Here is a 20,402-nt window from a genome sequence, read left to right on the forward strand (position 1 = left end):
TCCACGGACTGGGCACCATATAATTGTTAAAAAAAAAAAAAAGAATTAAAATAAAAAATAGTGATATACTCACCTTCTGATGGCCCCGGAGTCTTGCCGCCTCTCAGCGGTGCACGCGGCCGCTTCCGTTCCTTTAGATGCTTTGTGTGCAGGATCTTCGATGACGTCGCGGTCACGTGACGTCATCGAAGGTCCTGCATGCAAAGCATCTATAGGAACGGAAGCCGCTGAGGAGATCCGGGGCCATCAGAAGGTGAGAATAACCATTTTTTTTTAACATTCTATCTTTTACTATTGATGCTGCATAGGCAACATCAATAGTAAAAGGTTGGTCACACTTGTCAAACACTATGTTTGACAAGTGTGACCAACCTAAGGTTAAAGTGAAGGACAGCATCCAATCCAGGTGAAGACCACAAATTCTTTATTGTGCCATAAATGCGACGTTTCAACCTCCAGGGTCTTTTTCAAGCATTGCTTGAAAAAGACCCTGGAGGTTGAAACGTCGCATTTATGGCACAATAAAGAATTTGTGGTCTTCACCTGGATTGGATGCTGTCCTTCACTTTAATCTTTGGTATGTAGTCCTCCACCTGGATCCGGTGGGGTTAGGACGAGCAACCGCTTTGGTCAGTAGTGCTGTCAGCCGCCTTTACATTAAGTGTGACCAACCTGTCAATCAGTTTTCCAAGCGATGCTACAGATCGCTTGGAAAACGCTAGCATTCTGCAAGCTAATTACGCTTGCAAAAGCTAGTTTTTAGCAGGAATATGCATGCCAATTCCGCATGCGATATACCCGTGGCAGGAGTTGCAGAATTTCCGCAGAAATTCTGTGACGTGTGCACTTAGCCTTATGCCTGCGTTTTTGCTGCACATTTTTACTGACTTCATTGAAGCCAATGGGTGCAGAAACAAAACACACTGCAAATATGCACGGAAATTTATTGATCATGTGCACAACACTTTAGAATTGTCATTGAATAAGCTTCCATAAGAATTCCATAGTGTTTTTGGCCCATTTCCATGCGGAAAAAACACTGTAAAAACTAATCAAAAATGCACTGTGTGCACATAGCCTTACACATAAAAGATTTGCTGCAGATTTCTCTGCAGCAAAATCGACGCGTTACAGGTTTCACCCTTTTCTACTGCACTGGGCGACATTCGTGATTAATTCAGCACAATTTCCAAATATTAAGTTTCAGCAACGTGTAAAGATTTATTAAAAAAAAAACTTATTGACCAAGCCATGTGTTACACTTCAAATTCTCTACATCAAAAAAAGAAAAGGATATGAAACGTGTAAACATACCGGTAGAGGTCTAAACTTTCCTCTTCAAAATACAATTAGAAAAACAAAAGTGTAATACTCAGATTCTGGACCAATGATGGCCAAACAGATCCCTTCTGCGCTACTAAAACAGTGACTGGGATCCGTGGCTTTTATTGGCACCACCAGGCCTTGTGAGCAATTTGTGTATGGGTCTTTTTCAAATGGATTCTGCCTGAAATAGAACCGCAAAAAGTGAATATAATGCACAGCAACGTCATTACATTCATTTTATGTGGTGTGTCCCTTCTTTTAACCGCTTAAAGGTTCGGAAACTGTGAATTGGTTAAAAGTGACATGCCCATTCTTCGGGCGGCGCTCTCTATAACAAAGCATGAAAACCGCAGCAAGAATGACAACCGCTTGTTTCCTGGAGCGCATTCGCCTGGGCAAACCGGGTCTACAACACACTGTGTGCACATGGCCTATAAGCCAGTGTTTTACCCAATTAATGCAAATATGATGCTGTAGGTAGGGCTACGATAAAATACAAGGTAACAAGTGGCCATGGAAAGATCGCCATCAGCCTTTCCTCCCAATCCCCCATACAAGTGCTCAATAGAGGGGAACAAGCCGCTGCCCCACATCATGTGCGACCTATGCTGCTTTAATCAGTTTCGATCAAAGTGAGAAAAAAATGGGAGATCAGGATCTCCTTCTCATGATCAAACATTGATTACTTATTCTGTGAAAACACTTTGATTACTCATCTTAACATCATGTATATACTTGGTACCTGCTGCTCTGTGGGCAATAGTGCGTTTTCCTGGCTGCTTGTGTGCCTTGTGATCATCGCAGCTTCCTGCATCCAAGGTATTTAGTGTAAGATTTAAACGTGGTAAAATTAAAATGTGGAACAAAAAAACCCCACAATGAAGCAACAAGATTCTTAAAACATCACCAATATTGGCATGTGTGCAGCGGCAGGCTGATCACAGCCCATGACACCTTATGGTCCATTCTGGTCCTCCTTTGGAAAGAAACAGTAGCCGGCAGGGTCATACTCCTCCCAGAGACGTTCAAACTCCTCCAGGTAGGCACTGACACATGCACCATCATCTGTGATGAGGACGTTTTCTCGGTTCGTCTGTATCGCCTGCTGAGTCCAATTCATGGAGCCGGTGATGACAATGCTCCTATCCACTACCGCAAATTTGTGGTGCATGTAGCCGGAGGACTGACTGTGACGAACCACGACACCTGCAAAATCAGGAGACATTGTATTCAAGACAAGGAGTCACGTGCACACATTCAGTATTTGTAAGCTAAAACCATACGTGGAAAAATCCAAGGAAAAGCGTAATACAAACATGTCACCACTTCTGCATTTATCGCCCACTCCTGGTTTTGGTTCACAAATACCAATGTAAAATACTGAACTTGTGAATGTGGCCTAAATCAGAGATTTCATAGTGTGCTCCTGAAGAATCAAATGTGAATATGTCTGCAATGGAGTGACAGAGGAAAAATAGCAGAATAAGGAGAGGTCAGGGATTTTTACAAACTATTTAACTCCATTTTTGGAGCGGCAAGTATAGAAAATCTACCATTTCGTTAATCACAATGTGTGTGTATACGTGTGTGAAAAATGTTTCCCCAGCAGCCACACTGTAAGGCCACTGCCTGCAGGCAGACAGGAGGGGGCCGCTCAAAGGGGATGTACTGGGGTCATTACATTCAAATATAGCATTTCCTCAAGAGATGTCAGGTGTGAGGACTCATCAATCTGCCACGGTCTTCAAATGTCTCTTCATCATCCCTACAACCACAAACAGCACCCCATGTCCCGTCCCAGCCATCTTCCCTTATATATGATATCCCCCAGTTACCGCAGCCCCCTCATGTACCACTGCTCCAATCACCGCAGCCCCCTCATGTACCACTGCTCCAATCACCGCAGCCCCCTCATGTACAGCTCCACCAGTCACCACTGCCCCCCATGTACCACTCCTCCAGTCACCACTTCCCCCCATGTACCGCTCCCCCAGTCACCACTGCCCCCCATGTACCACTCCCCCAGTCACCACTGCCCCCCATGTACGGCTCCCCCAGTCACCACTGCCCCCCATGTACGGCTCCCCCAGTCACCACTGCCCCCCATGTACGGCTCCCCCAGTCACCACTGCCCCCCATGTACGGCTCCCCCAGTCACCACTGCCCCCCATGTACGGCTCCCCCAGTCACCACTGCCCCCCATGTACGGCTCCCCCAGTCACCACTGCCCCCCATGTACGGCTCCCCCAGTCACCACTGCCCCCCATGTACGGCTCCCCCAGTCACCACTGCACCCCATGTACCGCTCCTCCAGTCACCACTGCCCCCCATGTACCGCTTCCCCAGTCACCACTGCCCCCCATGTACCGCTCCCCCAGTCACCACTGCCCCCCATGTACGGCTCCCCTAGTCACCACTGCCCCCCATGTACGGCTCCCCCAGTCACCACTGCCCCCCATGTACGGCTCCCCCAGTCACCACTGCCCCCCATGTACGGCTCCCCCAGTCACCACTGCCCCCCATGTACGGCTCCCCCAGTCACCACTGCCCCCCATGTACGGCTCCCCCAGTCACCACTGCCCCCCATGTACGGCTCCCCCAGTCACCACTGCCCCCCATGTACCGCTCCCCCAGTCACCACTGCCCCCCATGTACGGCTCCCCCAGTCACCACTGCCCCCCATGTACGGCTCCCCCAGTCACCACTGCCCCCCATGTACGGCTCCCCCAGTCACCACTGCCCCCCATGTACCGCTCCCCCAGTCACCACTGCCCCCCATGTACGGCTCCCCCAGTCACCACTGCCCCCCATGTACGGCTCCCCCATGTACTTTGTCCTCCCCTCCCGCCATCTTACCCGCCTTCCTCAGTTCTCCGATCTGGGATCCCGCCGCCGCCATGTAGTCGCTGTCGGTGATGACTCGCACCCGCACCCCGCGGCCATGGAGCAGCAGCACGGTCCGGGCCAGCGGGTGGCTGGAGAAGGTGAAGATGCAGAGCTCCAGCGAGCGCCGCGCCCCGAGGAGCCGCCTGAGCAGCGCTGACAGCGCGCCGTCCGTGTGGTGAGGTAACGGGCAGGAGCAGGGGCTCCCGGGGCTGAACAGCGGCTCCGCACACACGAGAGGAGCCGGGAAGAACAGAACCTCCCGCACCGGCGGCCGCCTCCTCACGAAGCGGTACACGAGCTCCAGACCCAGCGCCACGGCCGCTACCGCACCGAGCCGCCTCCAGGACACCGCGGGGACCATGACCGCGAGGGGCGGGGCCTGACAAATGGCGGGAAGTGATGCCTCAGGGGCGGAGCGCGGGAATCGAGGGAGGACACAAAATGGCGCCTACAGCTGAGGCAAAACCTGTCATTGATAGTTTGTGAGGAGAAAATCTCTGGCAAAGTGCATAAAACACACATTTATGGCATTATGGAGACAGTTCCAATAAACTTGGTGCTTTCACTGTAGAAAAAAATAGTTTTTAGATCCTTAATAAAATTGTCATTATCTGCGGCTGTTTGGCTGCCGCATCTCATTCCCTATTCAAATTTTGCAACTGATGAGAAAAATGAACAATTTTACCATATAAAACATCTCAGTTAATGGCGTCAAAAGTTATGTAAAAAAAACAAGCCTTTATTGAGTATCTAGAAGTGACGGCGCCCGATGAGGTGGTTTAACGCTCATCTAATGGCAACTACTCCGCCATGCCAGTATGAGGAGCCCCATTAATGAGAAGTAAACCCATGCCCCAAAACCGTAGAAGAATTCTTCCCTTTTGGTCGCCGTTTTGCTAAACCCAATCCCATTTAGGGTTCATCAAAATGGAGACTGCCGGGGGAAGCGTTCTCCCGACTCGCAACGGCGTCAGCTCGGTTTAAAAAAAGATCGACCAAAATCTTCGGCTGGAGTCAGCGCTTTTACGGATGGCTGAACATAAGTATCAGGAGGATTATGGCGTGTCTCCATGGTATGCTGCCATATAGGTTCTTCCCGTCATCTGCCATACACGAGCGGCGCCTCCACATGGGTGAAGCGAGTCCACACTAAACATGGCGGATGGTGGAACCTTATTGAGCTGGAGGCTCGCCTCATTTTTGACCACAGTTAACTCATAAAACACGAAAGCAATGGCAGACTTTTTATTTCTTTTTCACTATTTCATCCCAGTTTTTTTTTCTTTTATTTATGCTTTTTTCTCAGTATATCGTATGGTAAAATAAATGGTGTCCTTCACATCCTTCAGGGGCCCGGGATGGTCTGAATATGCCGCGTTGAGCCAGGGCCATGTTGACCATCCCAGGCGTCACCCACACTTTTGTACAATCACTCAAAAAGAAAGTCGTGCCAGGGAAAAAAGTTTTTATTTTTCTTTTTAAAAAGTGTTGAAAGCGATATTAACATGTCGTGGTTTTATAAAACCAACAGCATTGAGAAAACATTGTAGGATCTACAGGCCGCCTCCGGTGGGGTCCGTCGCACAGAGGGTCTGGCTTCTGTTCCAGATTTCTGACCAAGAATGGTGAAAACACCAATTTGCAAATTGGCTCGGTCAGAAGTCTGGAACAGCAGCTAAATCCTTTGAGAGATGGACCCCCGCCGGGCAGCCTGTGGACCCCTGCCGGTTTAACAATTTAGTTATGGTCGCTGTCATTTTGGCGCTGCTTCTCTATGCCATCAAATTTTTCTCCTCCGATGGAACAGGCCACAAACATTCCTCCACGTGAATAACGAGTACGGTGCGGCCCCTTACTTGTCGGAGGGAGCGCTATATGCTCAATTCCTGCCATGAATTACCCTCTGAATGCCGCTTTGGATGTGCATGGAGAAGAAAGAGTGTATATAAGTTAAAAAAAAAAGGGGTAAAAACAGTAAAAGTAACCACGTGGACATAATAAAAAGGTACCAAAAACCCAGATCATCGCCATGCTGCGGCTTTCAGGGCTCCTATATTCGTTACTCATGCGGCATGGACTGACACCTTTCCACACGCCTGCAGCAATTAAAAACACACACACACAAAAAAAAAAAACACGCAACACAGCTGCTTTTTCCAGCGACACCCCTGTCCGCAGGTTGTTGCCTCCGGGATTGCAGATAAGCTCTAATATCCCCGGCTGCACACAACCTGTAGATCGGCGTGGCGCTATGGGGGTCAACAAGAGCCACATCTATTGCTGTTCTTCATAACCAATTTACAATGGACGCCAGTCTGGTCGATATACAGGTCCCTTTTTTTGCCGTTAGTTCCGACACTCAGACGAGGTGGGGCTGCGCACGCTGGACATTAGGTGCGATTTGTACGTCTTGCTGAGACCGGTCATCCAGAATTTCAACAGTTTGACATTGTCCTCCTCCGACGCTCCCAAAATGCCCAGCAGCTTCTGCGTGTCTTCTTTGGGGCGACTGTCCACTTTGGTGAACTTGAACAGAACTTTCACTTTACTAAAAAAAGAAATAAATAAAAACCATCAGTATGTCTCCGGCTATAAAGTCGTCTGCAGTAACGACCTGTACGATCATCCCCATATGGACACAGAGGCCGCCATGTCTAATGGATACACAGAGGGGCAGCACAATGGCGCTGCAATATTACAGATACTCGGGCAAAAACTGACTAAAATTGTGAGAGAAGCCCATAAATTGGAAAAAAAGTTTTGAAACTTTCAAATACTTTGAATTTTATTTACTGACAGCAAGGAAAGATCTTATAATTGGCAGGAAACCTAAGCCGCGTATTGAAAGTTTCCATTCACCAGCAGCAACTACAGATATTGGAAAACAGTGATGTCCCAATAGGTGAAGAATATTCGGAACTGCAGAACTTCTTGTTATGCTAGGATCAAACATTTTCATTTTTTTCCTCCCTATCTTCTAAGGACCATAACTTTTTAAACAATGTTTGCATCGCTATAACTGTACGGGCGGCTTATTCATTTTTGCAGGATGAGTTGTAGTTTTGAATGTCATTATATAAACAAAGGTTTTGGGAAAAAAAAAACGATTTTAATTTAAAATGGTAAAAAAACAAATCTGGAATTTATTTAAAAATATACATAAAAATGTTGGCTTGTCTTCCCATTTTATGAGACCTTTATTGTTTTTTTGGGTCTATGGACTTGGGTGAGGGCTTTTTTTCTTTGTGTGTGGAGGGCTGAGGTTATTATTGGCACCATTTTGGGGTACATAAGATGTTTTGATAATTTGATTTATTGTATTTTTGGGTGGGAGTGGAGGCCCCGGCAACTATACAAAAACACAACAGTATTTCTGGAGTTGTGATCGCTCTCTCAAACAAAAATATATATATTTTTGTTTGTATTACCGTATATACTCGAGTATAAGCCGAGAATTTAAGCCCTTTTTTTAGGCCGAAATTGCCCCTCTCGGCTTATACTCGAATCATACCCAGGGGTCAGCAGCTGTGTAATCATACTCACCTGCTCCTGGTGCGGTGCAGTCCCTGGTTCTCCGGGTGCTGGGGAGCCAGGGACCGCGCCAGGAGCAGGTGAGTATAACGCAGTGTGCGATATTCACCTGCTCCCCGTTCCACCGCCGCTGCGTCTTCCCCGTCCTCTGCACTGACGCTCAGGTCAGAGAGCGCGATGATGTGATAAGTGTGCGCGCGCCGCCCTCTGCCTGAACAGAACGGGGATCAGGTGACTATAGCAAGTGCCGAGGGGCCTGAGCGACGAGAGGTGAGTATCTGATTTTTATTTTTTTTTTATTGCAGCAACAGCAAATGGGCAAATGTCTACATGGAGCATCTTATGGGGCCATAACGTTTGTGGAGCATTATATGGGGCAAATGTCTACATGGAGCATCTTATGGGGCCATTATCAACGTTTGTGGAGCATTATATGGGGCAAATATCTTTATGGAGCATCTTATGGGGCCATAATCAACATTTGTGCAGCACTATATGGGGCAAGTGTCTGTATGGACCCTTTTATTGATTAAAAACAAGGCAACCAACACCACTCAAAAGTGATCAACAAAAAAAAACAAAAAACATGTGCTCAACCAAAAACCGTTTTGTTTTTTTTTTGTTGATCACTTTTGAGTGGTGTTGGTTGCCTTGTTTTTAATCAATAAAAGTGTTTTTAGTATTGAGGTTCTTTCATATGATTTTGATGGTTCCTACCTCGTACAGATTGATATCTGCTTCATAATTAATTTCAAGTGTCTGTATGGAGCATCTTATGGGGCCATAATCTGCATTTGTGCAGCATAATAGGGGGCATATTTTAATATGGAGCATCTTATGGGCCCATCATGAACTGTATGGAGCAGTATATGGGGCTCCTGATTCAATATGGATATTCAAAAGCACAACCTACTGAAGTCTCAATTAATTTTACTTTTATTGGTATCTATTTGTATTTTTGACATTTACCGGTAGCTGCTGCATTTTTCACCCTAGGCTTATACTCGAGTCATTAAGTTTTCCCAGTTTTTTGTGGCAAAATTAGAGGTCTCGGCTTATACTCGGGTATATACGGTAAATATATTTATATATTCACAAAAAAATGTAATGCACAATATATATATTACACGAAAAAATTTATATTATATATACATATACAGACACAAAAATATTTATATGTACACTATTAATATATTTTTTGTGTGTAGTATATAATATACATATATTACATTTACAAAAATATATACATATTTTTAATGTGTTTACCTATATATTTTTGTGTGAAAATATATATATATATATATATATATATATATATATATATATATATATTTATTTCAGTGCATGTGCACACACACACTTAAAGATTATTTATTTAAAAAAAAATAAATATCTACAATATAATTGTCTAAGGGTCACTTACGCCTTTCTGTCTGTCCTTCTGTCTGTCTGTCTTTCTGTCATGGATATTCATTGGTCGCGGCCTCTGTCGGTCATGGAATCCAAGTCACTGATTGGTCGTGGCAAAACGCCCACAACCATTGCCACGACCAATCGGCGACGCGCACAGTTCGGAAGAAAATGGCCGCTCCTTACTCCCCGCACTCACTGCCCAGCGCCCACATACACCCCTCCGGTCACCGCTCACACAGGGTTAATGCCGGCGGTAACGGACCGCGTTATGCCGCGGGTAACGCACTCCGTTACCGCTGCTATTAACCCTGTGTGACCAAGTTTTGACGCTGCATAGGCTGCGTCAATAGTAAAAACATCTAATGTTAAAAATAATTAAAAAAATAAAAAATGATTATATACTCACCTACGCCGCCTTTACCGCTCCTTGCGATGCAAGCGGCACGTTCCGGTGGCAAGGATGGTCTGGCAGAAGGACCTGCCATGACGTCATGGTCATGTGACCGCGACGTCATCACAAGTCCTGCGCAGAAAGGAACTGCCGTGACTTCACGGTCATATGACCGCTACACGATCATGTGACCGCGACGTCATCACAGGTCCTGCGCCACAAGGACCTGCCATGATGTCACGGTCACGTGACCGCGACACGGTCACGTGACCGCGACACGGTCACGTGACCGCGACGTCATCACACCCTGGGACCGGAAGCTGCCACCTGCACTCCACACAGGCGACAGAGCTACAACGCGCCTGCGGAAGGTGAGTATATGTTTATTTTTTATTTTTTTTAACCTGTGTCATACGTGGCTGGGCAATATACTACGTAGCTGGACAATATACTACATGGGCTGTGCAATATACTACGTGGCTCTGTGCTGTATACTACGTCACTGGGCAATAAGGGATACTATACTGGAGTATCTGAAGAGGAATAACCTTATGACCCAGTATCAGCACGGGTTTACTAGGGACCGTTCATGTCAGACTAATTTGATCAGCTTCTATGAAGAGGTAAGTTCCGGACTGGACCAAGGGAACCCAGTGGACGTAGTGTATATGGACTTTTCCAAAGCTTTTGATACGGTGCCACACAAAAGGTTGTTACATAAAATGAGAGTAATGGGGATAGGGGAAAATATGTGTAAGTGGGTTGAGAGCTGGCTCAGGGATAGGAAACAAAGGGTGGTTATTAATGGAGCACACTCGGACTGGGTTGCGGTTAGCAGTGGGGTACCACAGGGGTCAGTATTGGGCCCTCTTCTTTTTAACATATTTATTAATGACCTTGTAGGGGGCATTCAGAGTAGAATTTCAATATTTGCAGATGACACTAAACTCTGCAGGGTAATCAATACAGGGGAGGACAATTTTATATTACAGGAGGATTTATGTAAACTAGAAGCTTGGGCTGATAAATGGCAAATGAGCTTTAATGGGGATAAATGTAAGGTCATGCACTTGGGTAGAAGTAGTAAGATGTATAACTATGTGCTTAATTCTAAAACTCTGGGCAAAACCGTCAATGAAAAAGACCTGGGAGTATGGGTGGATGACAAACTCATATTCAGTGGCCAGTGTCAGGCAGCTGCTACAAAGGCAAATAAAATAATGGGATGTATTAAAAGAGGCATAGATGCTCATGAGGAGAACATAATGTTACCTCTATACAAGTCACTAGTGCGACCACACTTAGAATACTGTGCACAGTTCTGGTCTCCGGTGTATAAGAAAGACATAGCTGAACTGGAGCGGGTGCAGAGAAGAGCGACCAAGGTTATTAGAGGACTGGGGGGTCTGCAATACCAAGATAGGTTATTACACTTGGGGCTATTTAGTTTGGAAAAACGAAGGCTAAGGGGTGATCTTATTTTAATGTATAAATATATGAGGGGACAGTACAAAGACCTTTCTGATGATCTTTTTAATCATAGACCTGAGACAGGGACAAGGGGGCATCCTCTACGTCTGGAGGAAAGAAGGTTTAAGCATAATAACAGACGCGGATTCTTTACTGTAAGAGCAGTGAGACTATGGAACTCTCTGCCGTATGATGTTGTAATGAGTGATTCATTAATTAAATTTAAGAGGGGACTGGATGCCTTTCTGGAAAAGTATAATGTTACAGGGTATATATATTAGATTCCTTGATAAGGCGTTGATCCAGAGAACTAGTCTGATTGCCGTATGTGGAGTCGGGAAGGAATTTTTTTCCCCATGGTGGAGTTACTCTTTGCCACATGGGTTTTTTTTGCCTTCCTCTGGATTAACATGTTAGGGCATGTTAGGGCTATGGGTTGAACTAGATGGACTTACAGTCTTCCTTCAACCTTAATAACTATGTAACTAAGTAACTATGTAACTAAATATACTACATGGCTCTGTGCTGTATACTACGTCACTGGGCAATATACTATGTCACTGAGCAATATACTACGTGGACATACATATTCTAGAACACCAGATGCGTTAGAATCGGGCCACCATCTAGGAGAGGGAGAGGGAGGGAGAGATGTATAGTTAATTAAAGTATAGTTAATTAATATATATATAAAAAAAATACATAAAAAAATATATATTTTCCTTATACTTCTAGTCCCACTGTCAATCGATTGACAGTGGAATTTAAGGAGATAGATGCGCCAGCTGTAGAATAGCTCCTGGGCCGCCTACATTCACCGACACCAGACTTGTGATGTTATGTCAGACATTGGGAAAGGGTTAAACTAGCTTCATTTACACATATCTGGACTATTGGGAGCCGGATCATCAGCATTTCCCATTCATTTTTCCCCAGTAGAAGGTAAATTGTGGCCCCTTACTTCATCCACTCCTCCTTCAGACACACCAAGCACTGATCCACCACGTCCATGGACAGGTTCTCGTTGCTCAGGGCAGCTTCGATCTTGCTTAGGATAGTTAATCCCACTGTGAGAGATAAAAAAGCAGATAATGGGCCACTTGTATGACAATCTGGACTGCTACATAGGGCAGTGGCTACACGGCGACTTAAGAAGGCGAATGTTGCAGCACCGCCAAAACCGTGTGGCCTTTTCTTCTGCCGCAGCATACCAGGCATGTCATGTCATCTCGTTATAAGTCTAGTAGGAGCAAAAGGCATAAGAGTGGGATTACTTACCCCGGTCTGTGGCCACCGGACTCCCACTTGCCACCACAAATTCATATTTGCTGAGCGGCTCGTCATCCACAAACAACACGGGGTACAGGTTGGATCGTGGCGCTGTTCGGACGTCAATCATCACTGCAAACTCTATCAAAAGGCAAAAAAAAGCAAAATGTGAAAATTACTAGAATTTGGAGAGCCAACCACCTGTCTGCATAGGTAATGTCAGACATGGGCCTTCTGCACTTGCAAATCAGCATGCAGAGGAAACATAAGAACTTGACTGCACCGTATGGACGAGGCTGGGGATTACTCACCAGAGGACTGCACATGCAGGGGGATCTCAGCCTGGGGGCTCAGTCCCAAGAAATTGCACCTATAGGCATCTTCATATTTTTCACTGTATGGGATCACACGAATGCAACCCACAGGGAGCATAGCCTGAGATGCGGGAGATGAAAGGGTTAATGCACTGTAATGGTATCCCACGTAACATTACTATATTCCAGTCACACTCACCTGCAGGACATCGAATGCCGACTGGATCAGTTCTTGGTCGTGCCCCTTCCAAATCACTTGATTTCCCATCAGAATATGCCAGGCCAACATGCGGAAGGCAGAAGCTCCGAGCACCTGAAGGCAAAGACAAGACCGGTGCTGCCATTACCTTCTATCGTAGTGACCGTATTACAGGAGAGCAACCAGGAGTCTGCCCAGGCGACCATCAGAATCTGGTACTGCACGGCGCCAATCCTGGGCATTACACGGCCTATACTGAGCAGGGACCACATACAATACACTCGACTCTCCATGTATCCATAAACCCCACCTGTCTCATGTGCCGCAGAGACCGGAAAACGGCGGTCCTCCGCATGGACCAACTGCAATCCGACAGGACGGACGACTCCGTATGGCATTTCGACAGCTCTCTACCCTCCAGAACTTCAGGCTGGGGTCGGGGTCGACCCTCCTCTTCCTCATGGCACTCCCAGGCAGCACACTCTTCTTCCAAGTCTGCAGAACATATTTTAGATAAATATATCACTCTCCCTGTCCGCAATGAACCAGCAGCATTCACCCTCCCAGTCCCCGGCGACCCAGCACCTTCTGGGCCTCCCAACATCCCCAGCGCCTTGTGGGCCTACCAGTCCCGGTACCTTGTGGACCTTGTCGCCCTCCCAGTCCTCGGCATCTTGTCGAGCTCCCAGTTCCCAGCGTCCTCGTGCCTTGTCGCCTTCCCAGTCATCACCGGTGAGCCAGCCACGGCTCATGCTCCCAGGCCCCGGCGAGCTATTCATGGCTCATACTCCCCAGTCCCAGGCAAGCTAGCCATGGCTCATACTCCCAGGCCCCGGCGAGCTAGTCATGGCTCATGCTCCCAGGCCCCGGCGAGCTAGTCATGGCTCATGCTCCCAGGCCCCGGCGAGCTAGTCATGGCTCATAATCCCCAGTCCCAGGCAAGCTAGCCATGGCTCATACTCCCAGGCCCCGGCGAGCTAGTCATAGCTCATGCTCCCAGTCCCAGGCAAGCTAGCCATGGCTCATACTCCCAGTCCCAGGCAAGCTAGCCATGGCTCATACTCCCAGTCCCAGGCAAGCTAGCCATGACTCATGCTCCCATTCTCCGGCGAACCAGCCATGGCTTATATTCCCAGTCCCAGGCAAGCTAGCCATGGCTCATACTCCCAGGCCCCGGCGAGCTAGTCATGGCTCATACTCCCAGGCCCCGGCGAGTCAGCCATGGCTCATGCTCCCAGGCCCCGGCGAGCTAGTCATGGCTCATGCTCCCAGGCACCGGCGAGCTAGGCATGGCTTATGCTCCCAGGCCCCGGCGAGTCAGTTATGGCTCATGCCCCAGGCACCGGCGACCCAGTCATGGCTCATGCTCCCAGGCCCCGGCGACCCAGCCATGGCTCATGCTCCCAGGCAATCTAGCCATGGCACATGCTCCCAGGCACCGGCGAGCCAGCCATGGCTCATGCTCCCAGGCCCCGGCGAGCCAGTCATGGCTCATGCTCCCCAGTCCCAGGCAAGCTAGTCATGGCTCATGCTCCCAGGCCCCGGCGAGCCAGCCATGACTCATGCTCCCAGGCACCGGCGAGCCAGCCATGGCTCATGCTCCCAGTCCCCAGCGAGCTAGTCATGGCTCATGCTCCCAATCCCAGGCAAACTAGCCATGGCTCATACTCCCAGTCCCAGGCAAGCCAGCCATGGCTCATGCTCCCAGGCCCCGGCGAGCTAGTCACGGCTCATGCTCCCAATCCCCAGCGAGCTAGTCATGGCTCATACTCCCAGTCCCAGGCAAACTAGCCATGGCTCATACTTGCAGGCCCCGGCGAGCCAGCCATGGCTCATGCTCTCAGGCCCCGGCTCATGCTCCCTGGCCCCAGCGAGCTAGTCATAGCTCATGCTCCCAGTCCCAGGCAAGCTAGCCATGGCTCATACTCCCAGTCCCTGGCAAGCTAGCCATGGCTCATACTCCCAGTCCCAGGCAAGCTAGCCATGACTCATGCTCCCATTCTCCGGCGAACCAGCCATGGCTTATATTCCCAGTCCCAGGCAAGCCAGCCATGGCTCATGCTCCCAGGCCCCGGCGAGCTAGTCACGGCTCATGCTCCCAATCCCCAGCGAGCTAGTCATGGCTCATACTCCCAGTCCCAGGCAAACTAGCCATGGCTCATACTTGCAGGCCCCGGCGAGCCAGCCATGGCTCATGCTCTCAGGCCCCGGCTCATGCTCCCTGGCCCCAGCGAGCTAGTCATAGCTCATGCTCCCAGTCCCAGGCAAGCTAGCCATGGCTCATACTCCCAGTCCCTGGCAAGCTAGCCATGGCTCATACTCCCAGTCCCAGGCAAGCTAGCCATGACTCATGCTCCCATTCTCCGGCGAACCAGCCATGGCTTATATTCCCAGTCCCAGGCAAGCTAGCCATGGCTCATACTCCCAGGCCCCGGCGACCCAGGCATGGCTCATGCTCCCAGTCACATTACCCCATGATTATTCATGCCACAGGATCCCACCATGGTTTTACAAATACAAACTAAAGTGAGCCATTACACATACCCGCCTGTTTTTCCATCTGCACCAAAGTGTCCTCTGTGGGGGCGCCCTCGAGCAGCTTCTCAGTCAGACGGCAACCACATGCCTTCAGTAACCTGCGTGCAAGTCCGTTCACATTCATGTGTGAGCATAGAAGATATCCATCTTTTCAACATAGAAAACACTAAAAGGAACTGTGAGCGGTTACCATGCGAAGGACGTGTGCAGGCAGGCCCACAGGTTGTCATCATTGGTGAGCGATGTCAGAGATCGGGCTGCGTTGCCGTTTCTCTGGTGCAAATACGGTGTGAACGCTGTGTTAATCCGGAGGGGACGCTGTGGACACCCGAACTGCTCTGCTTCAAACACCTGCAAAGTACAACAGGGCGGTATTGTCAACCGCTGCATGGTAGTTATCAAATCATTAACCCCTTTAAAGCCAAGATGCTTTTTAAAGCCGCACTTAGGGGTGACTTAACGTACCTTTAATGCCTTCCCTTGGAGCTCATCTATCACCCCTCTGATCTTGGATAACAGGAAGGGCCAGGAGTTGATCAGGTAGATCCGGTCCATCATGATGACAATGATACTGTACCAGCGCTGGAACCCGCGGGCGAGATTATCCTTGATGAAGAACGTGTGGCTGAAGACAAAGCCGTGCTGCTCATCCCCAAAGAAGATGGGACCTTCCCTGCCCGGGCAAACCTAGACAACAAGAGCACATCCAGCAACATTCACATGAATATCGGGGAACGCTACCAGCCACGACACGCTCTCAGGAGCCCAGGGCTCTACTGCATCCAAAATACAGGATAAAGCAACTTCTCAAATGGTTTTCATACAAAATGCTCTCCCGTTCTGTGTATGCAGCTCCTATGCAGACTAAGGATTCAGACTAACAAACCAAACCAGTGATAAGTCTCATCCATCTATTCTCTACTATCTGTATAAACTATGGGAAGGGGAAAAACACAAATGTAACATCCGACTACACAGGGTCAGTTTGTAGTCTGTAACCATGGAGTCAAGAATATTTTCTCTCACAAGACTCTGATTTCTTTTTCAATTACCTCACAGCTTAAGCTGCGCACACAGGCCTGACGCACAATACTGAAGAGCTGTGGATGATTGGGGTGCTGGTGGCTGACATATTTAATGGAAGTCTCCTTATCATGGCTGATGTACCCAGGATGGCAGGCATCTAAAGAACGGCAGCCCTAAATGACAAAAATTCATAAAATATTAACAATGTCAAGATTAGATCAAGCACAAAATTACAACTACTATAATACTGCCCCCTATGTACAAGAATAAAACTACTATAATACTGCTCCTATGTACAAGAATATAACTACTATAATACTGCCCCTATGTACAAGAATACAACTACTATAATACTGCCCCTATGTACAAGAATACAACTACTATAATACTGCTCCTATGTACAAGAATATAACTACTATAATACTGCCCCTATGTACAAGAATATAACTACTATAATACTGCTCCTATGTACAAGAATATAACTACTATAATACTGCTCCTATGTACAAGAATATAACTACTATAATACTGCTCCTATGTACAAGAATATAACTACTATAATACTGCCCTTATGTACAAGAATATAACTACTATAATACTGCTCCTATATACAAGAATATAACTACTATAATACTGCTCCTATGTACAAGAATATAACTACTATAATACTGCTCCTATGTACAAGAATATAACTACTATAATACTGCTCCTATATACAAGAATATAACTACTATAATACTGCCCCTATGTACAAGAATATAACTACTATAATACTGCCCCTATGTACAAGAATATAACTACTATAATACTGCCCCTATGTACAAGAATATAACTACTATAATACTTCCCCTATGTACAAGAATATAACTACTATAATACTGCCCCCTATGTACAAGAATATAACTACTATAATACTGCCCCCTATGTACAAGAATATAACTATTATAATACTGCTCCTATGTACAAGAATATAACTACTATAATACTGCTCCTATATACAAGAATATAGCTACTATAATACTGTCCCTATATACAAGAATATAACTACTATAATACTGTCCCTATGTACAAGAATATAACTACTATAATACTGCCTCCTATGTACAAGAATATAACTACTATAATACTGCTCCTATATACAAGAATATAACTACTATAATACTGCTCCTATATACAAGAATATAACTACTATAATACTGCCCTTATGTACAAGAATATAACTACTATAATACTGCTCCTATATACAAGAATATAACTACTATAATACTGCTCCTATGTACAAGAATATAACTACTATAATACTGCTCCTATGTACAAGAATATAACTACTATAATACTGCTCCTATATACAAGAATATAACTACTATAATACTGCTCCTATGTACAAGAATATAACTACTATAATACTGCCCCCTATGTACAGGAATATAAGTACAGTAGAGTTCCACACAGTTCTGTTCTTAGGTCCATACATTCTGTTACCTCACACATATCAGATTTCTTCAGTCTGGGGCTGTTGGACTCGGCACTGGCGCCATCTGCAGGACTGTGAGAGCGGATCCTGCTACTCATCTGTATTCCTCCTTCTTCCTCCTCCACCTGTTCTCCCTGTCCCAGACTGTCCCCGCATGTCGCCCCCTGAGGGAGGGGTGAATGCAGAGCTTCAGTGCAAAACAGAGTGCGGGGTCCATGGAGCTCACAGAAGTGGCACAGTGCTACAATGGCATTCATGATTGTTACTTGGCAATCTTCAGTAGCATAGAGTCAATTTACAGCAACATTCCATCCTGTAGAATAATCAGTGATGTTCATCATCTCCTCACCCACAGATTATTATTTATGAGAACTTTATACAGAAGCAGAAAAGGAACAAAACCTTAAGTTTCTAGTCTCCATAGGGGTGACTATATTTTAACTGTATACAATGAGCTCTTCTTAGCATTGGTTGTATAAATCTGTATGTAGTGAGCGCCCCCTAGTGGTGACTGTATATATCTGTATGTAGTGAGCGACCCCTAGTGGCGACTGTATAAATCTGTATGTAGAGAGCTCCCCCTAGTGGTGGCTGTATAAATCTGTATGTAGTGAGCTCCCTCTAGTGGTGGCTGTATAAATCTGTATGTAGTGAGCTCCCCCTAGTGGTGGCTGTATAAATCTGTATGTAGTGAGCTCCCTCTAGTGGTGACTGTATAAATCTGTATGTAGTGAGCTCCCTCTAGTGGCGACTGTATAAATCTGTATGTAGTGAGCTCCCTCTAGTGGCAACTGTATAAATCGCTATACTATATCTCCCTAGTGGTGGCTGCAGGAAGCAAAATGTTATCATTTAAAGGGATGTACAATAAATTATATTGTGGTACCGTGTTAGCCAGAAAAATCGATGTGAATACTTTTCTGCCCAATGATGACAAAAGTATTCCTCAGGAGTGTTACCTTTATTGGCTAACCAGAAAATAATCATTATTTTCTGCTATTCCCATCCACACAATGGGACCAGTGACTGGGAGAACAATTGATGGAGGCCCCTGAGACACCAAGGACAGTAATGGAATGATTGCCCAGCGTGGGTCTGGCGTTGTGTATACAGAGGATCCAGCCTGCTCGCCTTCCTCTGCTTACTGTCATTGAATGGAAACATTGGTTCCTGAGGATGAACTGACGAGCGAGAAAATCACTAATAAAACACAACAATAAGATCGGTTTAACCGGCGCTCCGTGCTGGAAAAAGTCTGCAACCGGTAGAGCCGTGGACTCCGCTCTATGTGCATTGGTCCAATAGAACAAGATCAGCTCCTCACATACGCCAAGAAGAAAAACTAAGTGACCCCCCCCCAATATACTAGTGGGGCCCCAGATAAACGCAGGGACAGATCCCCTTTAACCCTTTCCTGACGTGTCCGTCACACTGGCGGCAGGATCTCGGAGCAGTCGCCAGCTGTGATGTACAGTCGCCCCCTGCCGCTATCAGCAGTGACCGGAGCAGAGCGCCGATTGCTGCTTTTAACCATTTATATGCCTGGCAATCCCTGTCAGGGGCCGCTGTGTGGTGCATTCACCCCGGCGACCGATGACCCTCGAGCGACACCGTCTCCAGGGGTCCATGGGTTGAGCTGGCACCGGGGGCTACTATACGCACACATGGCCGCCATCTTGGTACTCATGTGAGCTTCAGATCAGTAATTTTCCTATAAACCGCTGAACTACATTCAATGTGAACAGAGACAAAGAGGAAAGAAAACAGACTGCAGCAAGAAGGGGTTAATGGCCCGTCCAACCCCCTCCTGGAGGCAATGATTGTGGGGTCCCTGCAGACAGACCCCCAGCAGTCATATAGTGAGAACTGACCAGATACTGGGGTCTCTCTATAGCCCTGGTGGCACTACAAGTCCCAGCGGCAGCCCCAGTCAGCTGCACTCACCTGACACACTCCGCCATGTTTACATCACGTGACAGCCCCTGACTTCCGCTTCTTTGGGCGAGCTTAAGTGACGCGATAGAAAGGGGGGAGGGGTTTAAAATCCAGAGGCCGAAATATTGCTTGGAATTAGCTCTGTTAGCAAGATTTGTACTTTATACTTTGTGTAAATGTTGCCGGATATTTTATGACATGGATTAAGAAGGTATAGATTTAAGACTAAAATGTATTCTCCCCCCTCCGTGTCGTCGTAAGAATGGTTTAACCCGAATCTTGAGTTACTGCGGGGCACGGTGTCAGCTGATCGGTCACATGACTCCTCCCCCTGCACGTGCTAGGTCGTCTCACCACGGATCCGTTCCCCAGCCGCTGCAGAACTACAACGCCCAGCATGGCCACACAGCAGCTGGGAGTAGTTTTTTTTTGCTTTGCATCAGAGCCATAGAGATTATTAGGAAGCACAATGCAGTCACCATCCAAGTTAGTCCCTTACAGTCTGCTCTTAAAGGGCCAGTACACTCGGCTATCTCACCTTGATGGCGACAATCTGTGCTGATAAATCCTGGCCCGAGTCGGCCGCTCTGTGAATAGATGGCACCTGAGTGTGACTGCTCTGAGCATAGC

The 20,402-nt window shown here is 47.1% G+C and overlaps 2 protein-coding genes across 3 annotated transcripts in view; both read right to left on the reverse strand.

Annotated features, from left to right (window-relative positions):
- Positions 1-4,687, reverse strand: part of PLD6 (phospholipase D family member 6) — a 59,731-nt gene extending 55,044 nt beyond the window's left edge. The window contains exons 1-2 of one of the 2 annotated variants that reach the window (XR_013217986.1): positions 4,183-4,687; positions 2,069-2,532 (exon numbers count right to left, since the gene is read on the reverse strand). Coding sequence is in view for 1 of the 2 variants with exons in the window: in XM_077274306.1 (XP_077130421.1) it covers positions 2,282-2,532; positions 4,183-4,573 (642 nt within the window). In the remaining variant the exon portion in view is untranslated. Of the gene's footprint in view, positions 1-1,196; positions 2,533-4,182 lie in introns of those variants that run through there. The other variant, XM_077274306.1, reaches the window with a different exon arrangement.
- Positions 4,688-5,660: 973 nt separating this feature from the next.
- On the reverse strand, positions 5,661-19,932 carry FLCN (folliculin). Its single transcript, XM_077274305.1, has 12 exons — positions 19,782-19,932; positions 17,846-18,150; positions 16,390-16,536; positions 15,803-16,024; positions 15,528-15,688; positions 15,344-15,435; positions 13,110-13,294; positions 12,800-12,913; positions 12,598-12,721; positions 12,296-12,427; positions 11,979-12,084; positions 5,661-6,760 (listed from the first exon to the last, which is right to left on the reverse strand). The coding sequence occupies exons 2-12, from the start codon at positions 18,092-18,094 to the stop codon at positions 6,559-6,561; spliced, it is 1,734 nt and encodes a 577-aa protein (XP_077130420.1). The 5' UTR covers positions 18,095-18,150; positions 19,782-19,932; the 3' UTR covers positions 5,661-6,558.
- Positions 19,933-20,402: the final 470 nt, after the last annotated feature.

This window comes from Ranitomeya variabilis, chromosome 7, assembly GCF_051348905.1.
Source record: "Ranitomeya variabilis isolate aRanVar5 chromosome 7, aRanVar5.hap1, whole genome shotgun sequence".
NCBI classification, from domain to species: Eukaryota; Metazoa; Chordata; class Amphibia; order Anura; family Dendrobatidae; genus Ranitomeya; species Ranitomeya variabilis.